Here is a 14,023-nt window from a genome sequence, read left to right as displayed (position 1 = left end):
TCAATATCATTGCCGGGTTGCTTAGGGCCTTGGATGAGCACTGGCATCATAATGAACTTCCGCTTCATGCACAACCAAGGAGGAAGGTTATACAAACATAGAGTCACAGGCCAGGTGCTATGGTTGCTGCTCTGCTCCCCAAAAGGATTAATGCCATCTGTGCTTAGACCAAACCATACGCTCCTTGCGTCATCTGCAAACTCCTTCCCATACTTTCTCTCGATTTTTCTCCACTGCGACCCGTCAGCGGGTACTCTCAACTTTCCGTCTTTCTTACGGTCTTCTCTGTGCCATCGCATCGTCTTGGCATGCTCTTTGTTTTGGAACAAACGTTTCAACCGTGGTATTATAGGAGCATACCACATCACCTTGGCAGGAATATTCTTCCTGGGCCGCTCGCCCTCGACATCACCAGGGTCATCGCGGCTGATCTTATAGCGCAATGCGCCGCATACCGGGCAAGCGTTCAAATCCTCGTACTCAACGCGATAGAGGATGCAATCATTAGGGCATGCATGTATCTTCTGCACCTCTAACCCTAAAGGGCAGACAACCTTCTTTGCTTCGTACGTACTCTCAGGCAATTCGTTGTCCTTTGGAAGCATATTCTTTATCATTACCAGCAACTTTCCAAATCCCTTGTCGTATACACCATTCTCTGCCTTCCATTGCAGCAATTCCAGTGTGGTGCCCAGCTTTTTCTTTTCACCTACACAATTCGGGTACAACAATTTTTTGTGATCCTCTAACATGCGCTGCAACTTCTTCTTCTCCAAATCACTTGCGCAATTTCTCTTTGCATCGGCAATGGCCCGACCTAGATCATCAACGGGCTCATCTGATGCCTCTTCTTCAGCTTCTTCCCGCATTGCCGGCTCAGCTTCTTCCCGCATTACCGGCTCAGCTTCTTCCCCCATTGTTGTATCTGTTGGGTTACGTAGCAATAATTCGAAATTTTCCTACGAGTCACCAAGATCTATCTATGGAGTCATCTAGCAACGAGGGAGGAGTGGATCTACATACCCTTGTAGATCGCGCGCGGAAGTGTTCAAGAGAACGGGGTTGATGGAGTCGTACTCGTCGTGATCCAAATCACGGATGATCCTAGCGCCGAACGGACGGCACCTCCGCGTTCAACACACGTACGGAGCAGCGACGTCTCCTCCTTCTTGATCCAGCAAGGGGGGAGGAGAGGTTGATGGAGATCCAGCAGCACGACGGCATGGTGGTGGAAGTAGCGGGATTCCAACAGGGCTTCGCCAAGCGCTGCAGGAGGAGGGAGATGTGTCATGGGAGGGAGAGGGAGGTGCCAGGGCTTAGGTTTTGTTGCCATCCCTTCCCCCCACTATATATAGGGCCAAGGGAGAGGGGGGGCGCAGCCTTGGCCCTTCCTCCAAGGAAGGGTGCGGCCAGGGAGGAGTCCCTCCTCCCCAAGGCACCTCGGAGGTGCCTTCCCCCTTTAGGACTCTTCCTTTCCCCCTTCTCTTGGCGCATGGGCCTCTTGGGGCTGGTTCCCTTGGCCCATATAGGCCAAGGCACACCCCCTACAGCCCATGTGGCCCCCCGGGGCAGGTGGCCCCACCCGGTGGACCCCCGGGACCCTTCCGGTGGTCCCGGTACAATACCGGTGACCCCGAAACTTGTCCCGATGGCCGAAACAGCACTTCCTATATATAATTCTTTACCTCTGGACCATTCCGGAACTCCTCGTGACGTCCGGGATCTCATCCGGGACTCCGAACAACTTTCAGGTTACCACATACTAATATCTCTATAACCCTAGCGTCACCGAACCTTAAGTGTGTAGACCCTACGGGTTCGGGAGACATGCAGACATGACCGAGATGACTCTCCGGTCAATAACCAACAGCGGGATCTGGATACCCATGTTGGCTCCCACATGTCCCACGATGATCTCATCGGATGAACCACGATGTCAAGGACTTAATCAATCCCGTATACAATTCCCTTTGTCTAGCGGTACGATACTTGCCCGAGATTCGATCGTCGGTATCCCGATACCTTGTTCAATCTCGTTACCGGCAAGTCTCTTTTACTCGTTCCGTAACACATCATCCCGTGATCAACTCCTTGAACACATTGTGCACATTATGATGATGTCCTACCGAGTGGGCCCAGAGATACCTCTCCGTTTACACGGAGTGACAAATCCCAGTCTCGATTCGTGCCAACCCAACAGACACTTTCGGAGATACCCGTAGTGTACCTTTATAGCCACCCAGTTAAGTTGTGACGTTTAGCACACCCAAAGCACTCCTACGGTATCCGGGAGTTGCACAATCTCATGGTCTAGGAAAATGATACTTGACATTAGAAAAGCTTTAGCATACGAACTACATGATCTTGTGCTAGGCTTAGGATTGGGTCTTGTCCATCACATCATTCTCCTAATGATGTGATCCCATTATCAATGACATCCAATGTCCATGGTCAGGAAACCGTAACCATCTATTGATCAACGAGCTAGTCAACTAGAGGCTTACTAGGGACATGGTGTTGTCTATGTATCCACACATGTATCTGAGTTTCCCATCAATACAATTATAGTATGGATAATAAACGATTATCATGAACAAGGAAATATAATAATAACTATTTATTATTGCCTCTAGGGCATATTTCCAACAGTCTCCCACTTGCACTAGAGTCAATAATCTAGTTCACGTCGATTTGTGATTAACACTCAAGGTCACATCCCCATGTGACTAACACCCAAAGAGTTTACTAGAGTCAATAATCTAGTTCACATTACCATGTGATTAACACTCGATGAGTTCTGGGTTTGATCATGTTATGCTTGTGAGAGATGTTATAGTCAACGGGTCTGAATCTTTCAGATCCGTATGTACTTCGCAAATTTCTTATGTCATCTTGTAGATGCAACTACTACGCTACATTTGGAGCTATTCCAAATAACTGTTCTACTATACGAATCCAGTTTACTACTCAGAATAATCTGGATTAGTGTCAAAGTTTGCATCGGCGTAACCCTTTACAACGAACTCTTTTACCACCTCCATAATCGAGAAAATTCCTTAGTCCACTAGTTACTAAGGATAACTTTGACCGCTGTCCTGTGATCCATTCTTAGATCACTCTTGTACCCCTTGACTGACTCATGGCAAGGCACATTTCAGGTGCGGTACACAGCATAGCATACTGTAGAGCCTATGTCTTAAGCATAGGGGACGACCTTCGTCCTTTCTCTCTATTCTGCCGTGGTCGAGCTTTAAGTCTTAACTTCATACCTTACAACTCAGGCAAGAACTCCTTCTTTGACTGATCCATCTTGAACACCTTCAAGATCATGTCAAGGTATGTGCTCATTTGAAAGTACCATTAAGCGTTTTGATCTATCCTTATAGATCTTGATGCTCAATGTTCAAGTAGCTTAATCCAGGCTTTCCATTGAAAAACACTTTCCAAATAACCCTATATGCTTTCCAGAAATTCTACGTCATTTCTGATCAACAATATGTCAACAACAGATATTCATCGGAAATTCTATAGTGCTCCCACTCACTTCTTTGGAAATACAAGTTTCTCATAAACTTTGTATAAACCCAAAATCTTTGATCATCATCAAAGCATACATTCCAACTCCGAGATGCTTACTCCAGTCCCTAGAAGGATTGCTGGAGCCTTGCATAATTATTAGCATCTTTCAGGATTGACAAAACCTTCCGGTTGTATCACATACAACCTTTCCTCAAGAAAATCATTGAGGAAACAATGTTTTGACATCCTATCTGCAAGATTTCATAAATAATGCAGTAATCGCTAATATAATTCCAACAGACTCTTAGCATTGCTACGAGTGAGAAAGTCTCATCGTAGTCAACTCCTTGAACTTGTCGGAAAACATCTTAACGACAAGTCGAGCTTTCTTAATGGTGATACTTACCATCATTGTCCGTCTTCCTTTTAAAATCCATATGTACCTAACAGCCTTACGACCACCAAGTAGTTCTTCCAAAGTCTACACTTTGTTTTCATATATGGATCCTCTCTCATATTTTATGGCCTCGAGCCATTTATCGGAATCCGGGCCCACCATCGCTTCTCCATAGCTCGTAGATTCATTGTTGTCTAGCAACATGACTTCCAAGACAGGATTACGTACCATTCTGAAGTAGTACGCATCCTTGTCATCCCACGAGGTTTGGTAGTGACTTGATCTAAAGTTTCATGATCACTATCATAAGCTTCCACTTCAATTGGTGTAGGTGCCACAGGAACAACTCTTTGTGCCCTGCTATACACTAGTTGAAGTGACGGTTCAATAACCTCATCAAGTCTCCACCATCCTCCCACTCAATTCTTTCGAGAGAAACTTTTCCTCGAGAAAGGACCCGATTCTAGAAACAATCCCTTATTGCTTTCGGATCTGAGACAGGAGGTATACCCAACTGTTTTGGGTGTCCTATGAAGATGCATTTGTCCGCTCTGGGTTCGAGCTTATCAGCCTGAAACTTTTTCACATAAGCGCCGCAGCCCCAAACTTCTAAGAAATGACAGCTTAGGTTTCTCTAAACCATAGTTCATACGGTGTCATCTCATCGGAATTACGTGGTGCCCCTTTTAAAGCGAATGTGGTTGTCTTTAATGCCTAACCCATAAACTATCGTGGTAATTCGATAAGAGACATCATGGTATGCATCATATCCATTAGGGTGCAGTTATGATGTTCGGACACACCATCACACTATGGTGTTCCAGGCTGTATTAGTTGTGAAACAATTTCCACAATGTCTTAATTCTGTGCCAAACTCGTAATTCAGATATTCATCTCTATGATCATATCATAGATATTTTATCCTCTTGTCACGACGATCTTTCAACTTCACCCTGAAATTACTTGAACCTTTCAATAATTCAGACTCGTGATTCATCAAGTAAATATACTCAACATCTACTCAAATCATCTGTGAAGTAAGAACATAACGATATCCACTACATGCCTCAGCACTCATTGGACTGCACACATCAAAATGTATTACTTCCAACAAGTTGCTTTCTAGTTCCATTTTACTGAAAACGAGGCTTTCAGTCATCTTGCCCATGTGGTATGATTTGCATGTCTCAAGTGATTCAAAATCAAGTGAGTCCAAACGGTCCATTTGCATGGAGTTTCTTCATGCATATACACCAATAGACATGGTTCGCATGCCTCAAACTTTTCAAAAACGAGTGAGCCCAAAGATCCATCAACATGGAGCTTCTTCATGCGTTTTATACCGATATGACTTATGTGGCAGTGCCACAAGTAGGTGGTACTATCATTACTATCTTTTGGCATGAACATGTGTATCACTACGATCGAGATTCAATAAACCATTCATTTCAGGTGTAAGACCATTGAAGGTATTATTCAAATAAACAGAGTAACCATTATTCTCCTTAAATGAATAACCGTATCGCGATAGACATAATCCAATCATGTCTATGCTCAACGCAAACACCAATCACGATGGTAGAGGGAGCGTGCGATATTTGATCATATCAACATTGGAAACACTTCCAACACATATCGTCAGCTCACCTTTAGCTAGTCTCCGTTTATTCCGTAGCTTTTATTTCGAGTTACTAACACTTAGCAACCGAACCGGTATCTAATACCCTGGTGCTACTAGGAGTACTAGTAAAGTACACATGAACACAATGTATATCCAATATACTTCTATTGACCTTGCCAGCCTTCTCATCTATCAAGTATCTAGGGTAATTCTGCTCCAGTGGCTGTTCCCCTTATTACAGAAGCACTCAGTCTCGGGTTTGGGTTCAACCTTGGGTTTCTTCACTAGAGCAGCAGCTGAATTGCCGTTTCATGAAGTATCCCTTTGTTCCCTTGCCCTTCTTGAAACTAGTGGTTTCACCAACCATCAACAATTGATGCTCCTTCTTGATTTCTACTTTTGTGGTGTCAAACATCGCGAATATCTCAAGGATCATCATATATGTCCCCGATACATTATAGTTCATCACGAAGCTCTAGCAGCTTGGTGGTAATGACTTCGGAGAAACATCACTATCTCATCTGGAAGATCAACTCCCACTCGATTCAAGCGATTATTGTACTCAGACAATCTGAGCACAAGCTCAACAATTGAGTTTTTCTCCTTAGTTTGTAGGCTAAGAAAATCGTCGGAGGTCTTATACCTCTTGACATGGGCACGAGCCTGAAATCCCAATTTCAGCCCTCGAAACATCTTATATGTTTCGCGACGTTTCAAAACCGTCTTCGGTGCCTCAATTCTAAACCGTTTAACTGAACTATCACGTAGTTATCAAAATGTGTATGTCAGATGTTCGCAACATCCACAGACGACGTTCGAGGTTCAGCACACTGAGCGGTGCATTAAGGACATAAGCCTTCTATGAAGCAATGAGGACAATCCTCAGTTTACGGACCTAGTCCGCAAAATTACTACTATCAACTTTCAACTAAATTTTCTCTAGGAACATATCTAAACAGTAGAACTGAAGCGCGAGCTACGACATAATTTGCGAAGACCTTTTGACTATGTTCAGGATAATTAAGTTCATCTTATGAACTCCCACTGAGATAGACATCCCTCTAGTCATCTAAGTGATTACATGATCCGAATCAACTAGGCCGTGTCCGATCATCACGTGAGACGGACTAGTCATCATCGGTGAACATCTTCATGTTGATCGTATCTACCATACGACTCATGCTCGACCTTTCGGTCTTCTGTGTTCCGAGGCCATGTCTGTACACATGCTAGGCTCGTCAAGTCAACCTAAGTGTTTCGCGTGTGTAAATCTGTCTTACACCCGTTGTATGTGAACGTTAGAATCTATCACACCCGATCATCACGTGGTGCTTCGAAACAACGAACTGTCGCAACGGTGCACAGTTAGGGGGAACACCTTCTTGAAATTATTATGAGGGATCATCTTATTTACTACCGTCGTTCTAAGTAAACAAGATGCATAAACATGATAAACATCACATGCAATCAAATAGTGACATGATATGGCCAATATCATATTGCTCCTTTTGATCTCCATCTTCGGGGCTCCATGATCATCAACGTCACCGGCATGACACCATGATCTCCATCATCGTGTCTTCTTGAAGTTATCTCGTCATCTATTACTTCTACTACTATGGCTAACGCTTTAGAAATAAAGTAAAGTAATTACATGATGTTTATGTTGACACGCAGGTCATAAATAAATTAAGACAACTCCTATGGCTCCTGCCGGTTGTCATACTCATCGACATGCAAGTCGTGATTCCTATTACAAGAACATGATCAATCTCATACATCACATATATCATTCATCACATCCTTTTGGCCATATCACATCACATAGCATACCCTGCAAAAACAAGTTAGACGTCCTCTAATTGTTGTTTGCATGTTTTACGTGGCTGCTATGGGTTTCTAGCAAGAACGTTTCTTACCTACGCAAACCACAACGTGATATGCCAATTGCTATTTACCCTTCATAAGGACCCTTTTCATCGAATCCGATCCGACTAAAGTGGGAGAGACAGACACCCGCCAGCCACCTAATGCAACTAGTGCATGTCAGTCGGTGGAACCGGTCTCACGTAAGCGTACGTGTAAGGTTGGTCCGGGCCGCTTCATCCCACGATGCCGCCGAATCAAGATTAGACTAGTAACGGCAAGCATATTGAACAAAATCAACGCCCACAACTACTTTGTGTTCTACTCGTGCATAGAAACTACGCATAGACCTAGCTCATGATGCCAATGTTGGGTTACGTAGCAATAATTCAAAATTTTCCTACGAGTCACCAAGATCTATCTATGGAGTCATCTAGCAACTAGGGAGGAGTGGATCTACATACCCTTGTAGATCGCGCGCGGAAGCGTTCAAGAGAACGGGGTTGATGGAGTCGTACTCGTCGTGATCCAAATCACCGATGATCCTAGCGCCGAACGGACGGCACCTCCGCGTTCAACACACGTACGGAGCAGCGACGTCTCCTCCTTCTTGATCCAGCAAGGGGGAGGAGAGGTTGATGGAGATCCAGCAGCACGACGGCATGGTGGTGGAAGTAGCGGGATTCCAACAGGGCTTCGCCAAGCGCTGCGGGAGGAGGGAGATGTGTCATGGGAAGGAGAGGGAGGCGCCAGGGCTTAGGTTTTGTTGCCATCCCTTTCCCCCACTATATATAGGGCCAAGGGAGAGGGGGGCGCAGCCTTGGCCCTTCCTCCAAGGAAGGGTGCGGCCAGGGAGGAGTCCCTCCTCCCCAAGGCACCTCGGAGGTGCCTTCCCCCTTTAGGACTCTTCCTTTCCCCCTTCTCTTGGCGCATGGGCCTCTTGGGGCTGGTGCCCTTGGCCCATATAGGCCAAGGCGCACCCCCTACAGCCCATGTGGCCCCCCGGGACAGGTGGCCCCACCCGGTGGACCCCCGGGACCCTTCCGGTGGTCCCGGTACAATACCGGTGACCCCGAAACTTGTCCCGATGGCCGAAACAGCACTTCCTATATATAATTCTTTACCTCCGGACCATTCCGGAACTCCTCGTGATGTCCGGGATCTCATCCGGGACTCCGAACAACTTTCGGGTTACTGCATACTAATATCTCTATAACCCTAGCGTCACCGAACCTTAAGTGTGTAGACCCTACGGGTTCGGGAGACATGCAGACATGACCGAGATGACTCTCCGGTCAATAACCAACAGCGGGATCTGGATACCCATGTTGGCTCCCACATGTTCCACGATGATCTCATCGGATGAACCACGATGTCAAGGACTTAATCAATCCCGTATACAATTCCCTTTGTCTAGCGGTACGATACTTGCCCGAGATTCGATCGTCGGTATCCCGATACCTTGTTCAATCTCGTTACCGGCAAGTCTCTTTTACTCGTTCCGTAACACATCATCCCGTGATCAACTCCTTGAACACATTGTGCACATTATGATGATGTCCTATCGAGTGGGCCCAGAGATACCTCTCCGTTTACACGGAGTGACAAATCCCAGTCTCGATTCGTGCCAACCCAACAGACACTTTCGGAGATACCCGTAGTGTACCTTTATAGCCACCCAGTTACGTAGTGACGTTTGGCACACCCAAAGAACTCCTACGGTATCCGGGAGTTGCACAATCTCATGGTCTAAGGAAATGATACTTGACATTAGAAAAGCTTTAGCATACGAACTACATGATCTTGTGCTAGGCTTAGGATTGGGTCTTGTCCATCACATCATTCTCCTAATGATGTGATCCCGTTATCAATGACATCCAATGTCCATGGTCAGGAAACCGTAACCATCTATTGATCAACGAGCTAGTCAACTAGAGGCTTACTAGGGACATGGTGTTGTCTATGTATCCACACATGTATCTGAGTTTCCCATCAATACAATTATAGCATGGATAATAAACGATTATCATGAACAAGGAAATATAATAATAACTATTTATTATTGCCTCTAGGGCATATTTCCAACAGTATCATCGTATTCAGGGAACCCATCATGGCCAGGATAGTTGTCTTCATCCTCTTCTTCTTCATTGTCTTCCATCATAACCCCTCTTTCTCCGTGCTTGGTCCAAACATTATAGCGGGGCATGAAACCGGACTTAAACAGGTGGACGTGAATGGTTCTTGACTTAGAGTAATTGTTATCATTCTTACATCCAACACATGGACAAGGCATAAAACCATCCGCCCGCTTGTTTGCCTCAGCCGCAAGCAGAAAAGTTTGCACGCCATTAATGAACTCGGGAGAGTATTGGTCATCGTACATCCATTGTCGTCTCATCTTCATTACACAACACCGAAAAATACCAAATTAATACAAGTTCATACATAAAGTTCATACAACACTTAAATGCAACAAACAAATAACTCTCTAGCTAAAGAATTTAAATGCAACAACAAATGCGATCAAGATCGCAACTAAGGTAACAATTGATCCAACAGCATAATGATACCAAGCCTCACTATGAATGGCATATTTTCTAATCTTTCTAATCTTCAAGCGCATTTTCTCCATCTTACTCTTGTTATCATCGACGACATCGGCAACATGCAACTCCAATTCCATCTTCTCCCCCTCAATTCTTTTCAATTTTTCCTTCAAATCCTCGTTTTCTCTTTCAACTAAATTTAACCTCTCGACAATAGGGTCGGTTGGAATTTCCGGTTCAACTACCTCCTACAAACAAATATCTATGTCAACTTGATGGGCATAATTTGTCATAAACACGAAATGCAATAAATAGTTTTAAAAGAGAATATACCACATCTGAATCATAACCCAGACAAGGGCCGACGGGGACAGATATCAAAACCATGGCACTATGTATAACAAACAACGTATGGGTAAGATAATTATACGAGTAACTATATATCCAAATCACACAAACATCATTTTTTTATATAAAACATTCATGAACAAGAGGCTCACCACAAGGTGGTGCCGGCGATGGGACGTTGCGGGCGATCGACGGTGGTTACGACGGAGATTTAGAAGGCACTAAGTAAACCACACCTACATATGCAAACTAAGTGTTATTTTTGACCTCAAATTGCATAAAAATCAAATACTAGCACATATATATAATTCCTCCCAAATTACTAAACTCACAAATCAATCACTATATAAAGCATTGCAAGAGCTAATCTAGCAATGAGAGATGAAAGGACAAAGTTGCTAACCTTTGTGATCATTTGAATGGATGGGGGCCTTCAAATCTTGACAAATTTTGGGCAAAATGTGTGATGAGTTTGAGAGGAAGAGGGAAAGAACAAAGAGGAGAGGGGAAGGGGAAGAACAGAGCGAGCTCGGGTGGACGAAGGGTGTATGTAGGACCACCTTTAGTACCGGTTCGTGATACGACCCGGTACTAAAGGTGCTGGAGGGGCCCCGGACTGACAACATCCTGCCACCACTCAATTTAGTACCGGTTCGTGGCATGAACCGGTGCTAAAGGTTCGCCACGAACCGGTACTAATGATGTCCGCCTGCCTAGCCGTTGGAACCGGCACTAATGGACACTAATGGACACATTAGTGCCGGCTCAAATTCAAACCGGCACTAATGTGCTTCACATTTGACCCTTTTTCTACTAGTGTTGGATGTAAAACCACAAAGTATTCTCTTAGATGACAACTTTGATGCTAAACTTTCTGATTTTGGATTATGCAAGCTCATTGACAGGGAGATGAGCTAAGTGGTTACCAGAATGAGAGGCACACCTGGATATTTAGCTCCAGAATGGTTGACATTGCAGATCACAGAAAAGGCAGATGTCTACAGCTTTGAAGTCGTGGTCATGGAAATCATCAATGGAAGAAAGAACCTAGACACTTCCTGGTCAAAAGAGAGCATCCATCTCATCACCCTATTGGAGAAAAAGGTGAGGTCAGAAGAGAGCATCCATCTCATCACCCTATTGGAGAAGAAGGTGAAGTGTGATTGCTTGGTAGATTTGATTGATAATAACAGCAATGACATGCAAGCACACAAGCAGGATGTAACTCAGATGATGATGCTTGCAATGTGGTGTCTGCAGATTGATTGCAAAAAAATGCCTAAAATGTCCAAAGTCGTCACGGTCCTGGAAGGTGCCATGGATGTTGACACCAACATAGATTATAACTTTGTCGCAACAGGTCGAGCTAATTTTGGTAATGATGGAAGTGTGAACTCCTCAGCTCCACCTGTAGGCTCAGATCTATCAGGTTCCAGGTGAAATGAGACCGTCCCGAGAAGATATCCAATTAGACTGTGAGCAGTAGATTTTGTTACTTAGAACAGAAGCCCTGATCTGTAGTATTTATTTGCTGAAATTACTACAATTTGAAACCCCTATCTCGGGTTATTTTTATCTTCTTTTTTCGCGAATACGCAAGCTGCGTATCTTTGTATTGATAGAAGGAGAATGTAGCATAGGATTACAATGCTTACAAGGCCATGAACGCCGGAGGCATGGTGCACGAGCGTTGGAGCAGACTTGGAACCAAGGGTCTGCTCAGCCCTAAAGTCTAGCCGAGCAGCTACTCGCCGGGGATGATGTTAAGCAGCCCTTTGGCGCCTGCCTTTGCCCATAGGCGCACCTCATCCTTAATGGTGCCGGAGACTAGGGTGATGGAGGGAGTGGCTCGGTCGAAGATGCACGTGTTGCGGTGTTTCCAGAGCCACCATGCCGTGAGTATGATGAGGGAGGAGAGGCCCTTTCGCACAGGGGCCGGCGAGCGGTCGATGCAGGAACCCCACCAAGTTTGGAAAGGTGTGTCCGCAGATGGAAGATCGACGGCCATGCGAGCCCAGCCGAGAACCTCGTGCCAAACCTGCCGCGAGAACGAACATGTCGCGAGGAGGTGGTGCATGGACTCGAGCTCCTGATCACAAAGAGCGCATGCATCCTCGTGTGGCAAGCCGTGGCGGGCAAGTCGCTCCGCGGTCCAGCAGCGGTCTTGCATGGCAAGCCAAAGGAAGAACCTGACGCGGAGAGGCGCCCATGGACGCCAGGTGAGTCGCCAGTGGGGATCTTTGCAAGCACCAAAGAAGAGTGCCTTGTAGCAGGAGCTCGCCGAGTAAGAGGCGGAAACAGTCCAATGCTAGGAGAGCACGTCCGGCGTGGAGGAAAGCGGTGTGTGTCGCACCTGGCGCCAGAGGTCGACGTATTGCACCATGGCCGCCGGGCCAAGAGCGCCTCGTATGTCTTGGACCCAAGAACGCAGGTGAAGGCCGTCGCGCACGCTGCGGTCCTTGCGGAGGCGGCGCGGGACGAGGGTGTAGACGAGAGGGGCGATCTCAGCCACGGACTTGCCGTTGATCCAGTGGTCAGTCCAAAAGCGACAAGTGTTGCCTGAGCCAAGCTGCCAGCTTGTGGAGGCGCGGAAGATGGCGTTTGCGTCGGCGTCGTGGGGGGTAGGAAGGTGGCTCCAAGGTCGTGAGGGGTCTGTGCGCTGGAGCCACAGCCAGCGGACGCACAGGGACAGGCCCGTGCGGTAGATGTCGCGTACGCCAAGGCCGCCGAGGGAGATGGGGCGGGACACCCGCTGCCAGTTGACGCGGCATTGGCCTCCGTTGGCCTCCTTGTGGCCTGCCCAAAGGAATCCGCGGATGATCCGATTCACCTTCTTGATGGCCGTTTTGTTGAAGGCGATGGCCGCGAGGAAATGCGTGGGGATGGCGCAGAGGACGTGCGGCACTAGGGCAAGGCGATCGCTTTGAGAAAGCATGGAGGCTCGCCAGGTGGATAGCTTGTGGCCGAGCTTGTCGATGATTGACTCGAGACTCGTCGAGCAGGTCTTGCGGACGGCGAGAGGCAGCCCTGTACTATACCATACATAAACTCATCTTTTATTCCTGTATCCAGTTTTCCTCTATAAATGCACATCTGCTTCTAGTTATCACAGTTGAATTAATAGCAACAATCATAACTAGAAAAACAAGAAAATAAACAAAATGAAAGTAAACTGGGTATTTTTTTTCTCGAGAGTACGCAAATTGCGTACCTTAGCTTTATAGAAGATAGAGGTTTGAATACACGAAAATAACAATCCCTTGCGCACAACCTGTCACAACACTCCACACCGGCCAGTCCGAAGACAGCCCCCCACACATGACAACAACAACAACAAGAAGAAAAGCCTGTCCTAAACTGAGCAGCAAGGCCGCGTCTCAACCAATGCCGCCACCTCCAAAAAGAACATCTTCATCTTGACTTTCCTCGTTGACGCGCCATCCTAAAGAGGGTGGATTGCGGAATTTGGTCCATCCCGAGAAAGGCGTCGTCTTGGACACACTAGAAATGGTGTGCATAGCGCCCCTACAGAACGATCTTGGAAAGCAGCAAGCGCCGGAGGAAAGCAACCTAGGACCTACAAGCCGTGTCTCCAAACACGATACTCCCAAGAGAGGAACGACGTCGAGGACGCCACTATCGCGCCGGTCCAACTGCAAACCTAGGCTTTCGCCCGGAGACATCAACCATACCACAATGAAGCAAGTACCGTGTCGACACACC

The 14,023-nt window shown here is 46.4% G+C and overlaps 1 protein-coding gene and 1 pseudogene across 1 annotated transcript; one reads left to right on the top strand and one right to left on the bottom strand.

Moving 5' to 3' along the window:
- The window catches only part of LOC125546569 (G-type lectin S-receptor-like serine/threonine-protein kinase SD2-5), a 65,586-nt pseudogene extending 53,846 nt beyond the window's left edge, over positions 1–11,740 (top strand).
- A 304-nt stretch (positions 11,741–12,044) lies between these two features.
- Positions 12,045–12,470, bottom strand: LOC147978296 (uncharacterized). Its single transcript, XM_087514701.1, has one exon. It carries the CDS (start codon positions 12,468–12,470, stop codon positions 12,045–12,047), a length of 426 nt encoding a protein of 141 aa, XP_087370827.1.
- Positions 12,471–14,023: the final 1,553 nt, after the last annotated feature.

Source organism: Triticum urartu, chromosome 3A, assembly GCF_056163025.1.
Source record: "Triticum urartu cultivar PI428250 chromosome 3A, HENAU_Tu73, whole genome shotgun sequence".
NCBI classification, from domain to species: Eukaryota; Viridiplantae; Streptophyta; class Magnoliopsida; order Poales; family Poaceae; genus Triticum; species Triticum urartu.
The sequence above is the reverse complement of the archived record's forward strand: the minus strand, read 5'-3'. Positions and strand labels throughout refer to the sequence as shown.

Bases quoted from the DNA above. Each gene is read 5' to 3' on its own strand.
- LOC147978296 (XM_087514701.1), bottom strand. From the start codon at position 12,470: ATGCAAGACCGCTGCTGGACCGCGGAGCGACTTGCCCGCCACGGCTTG.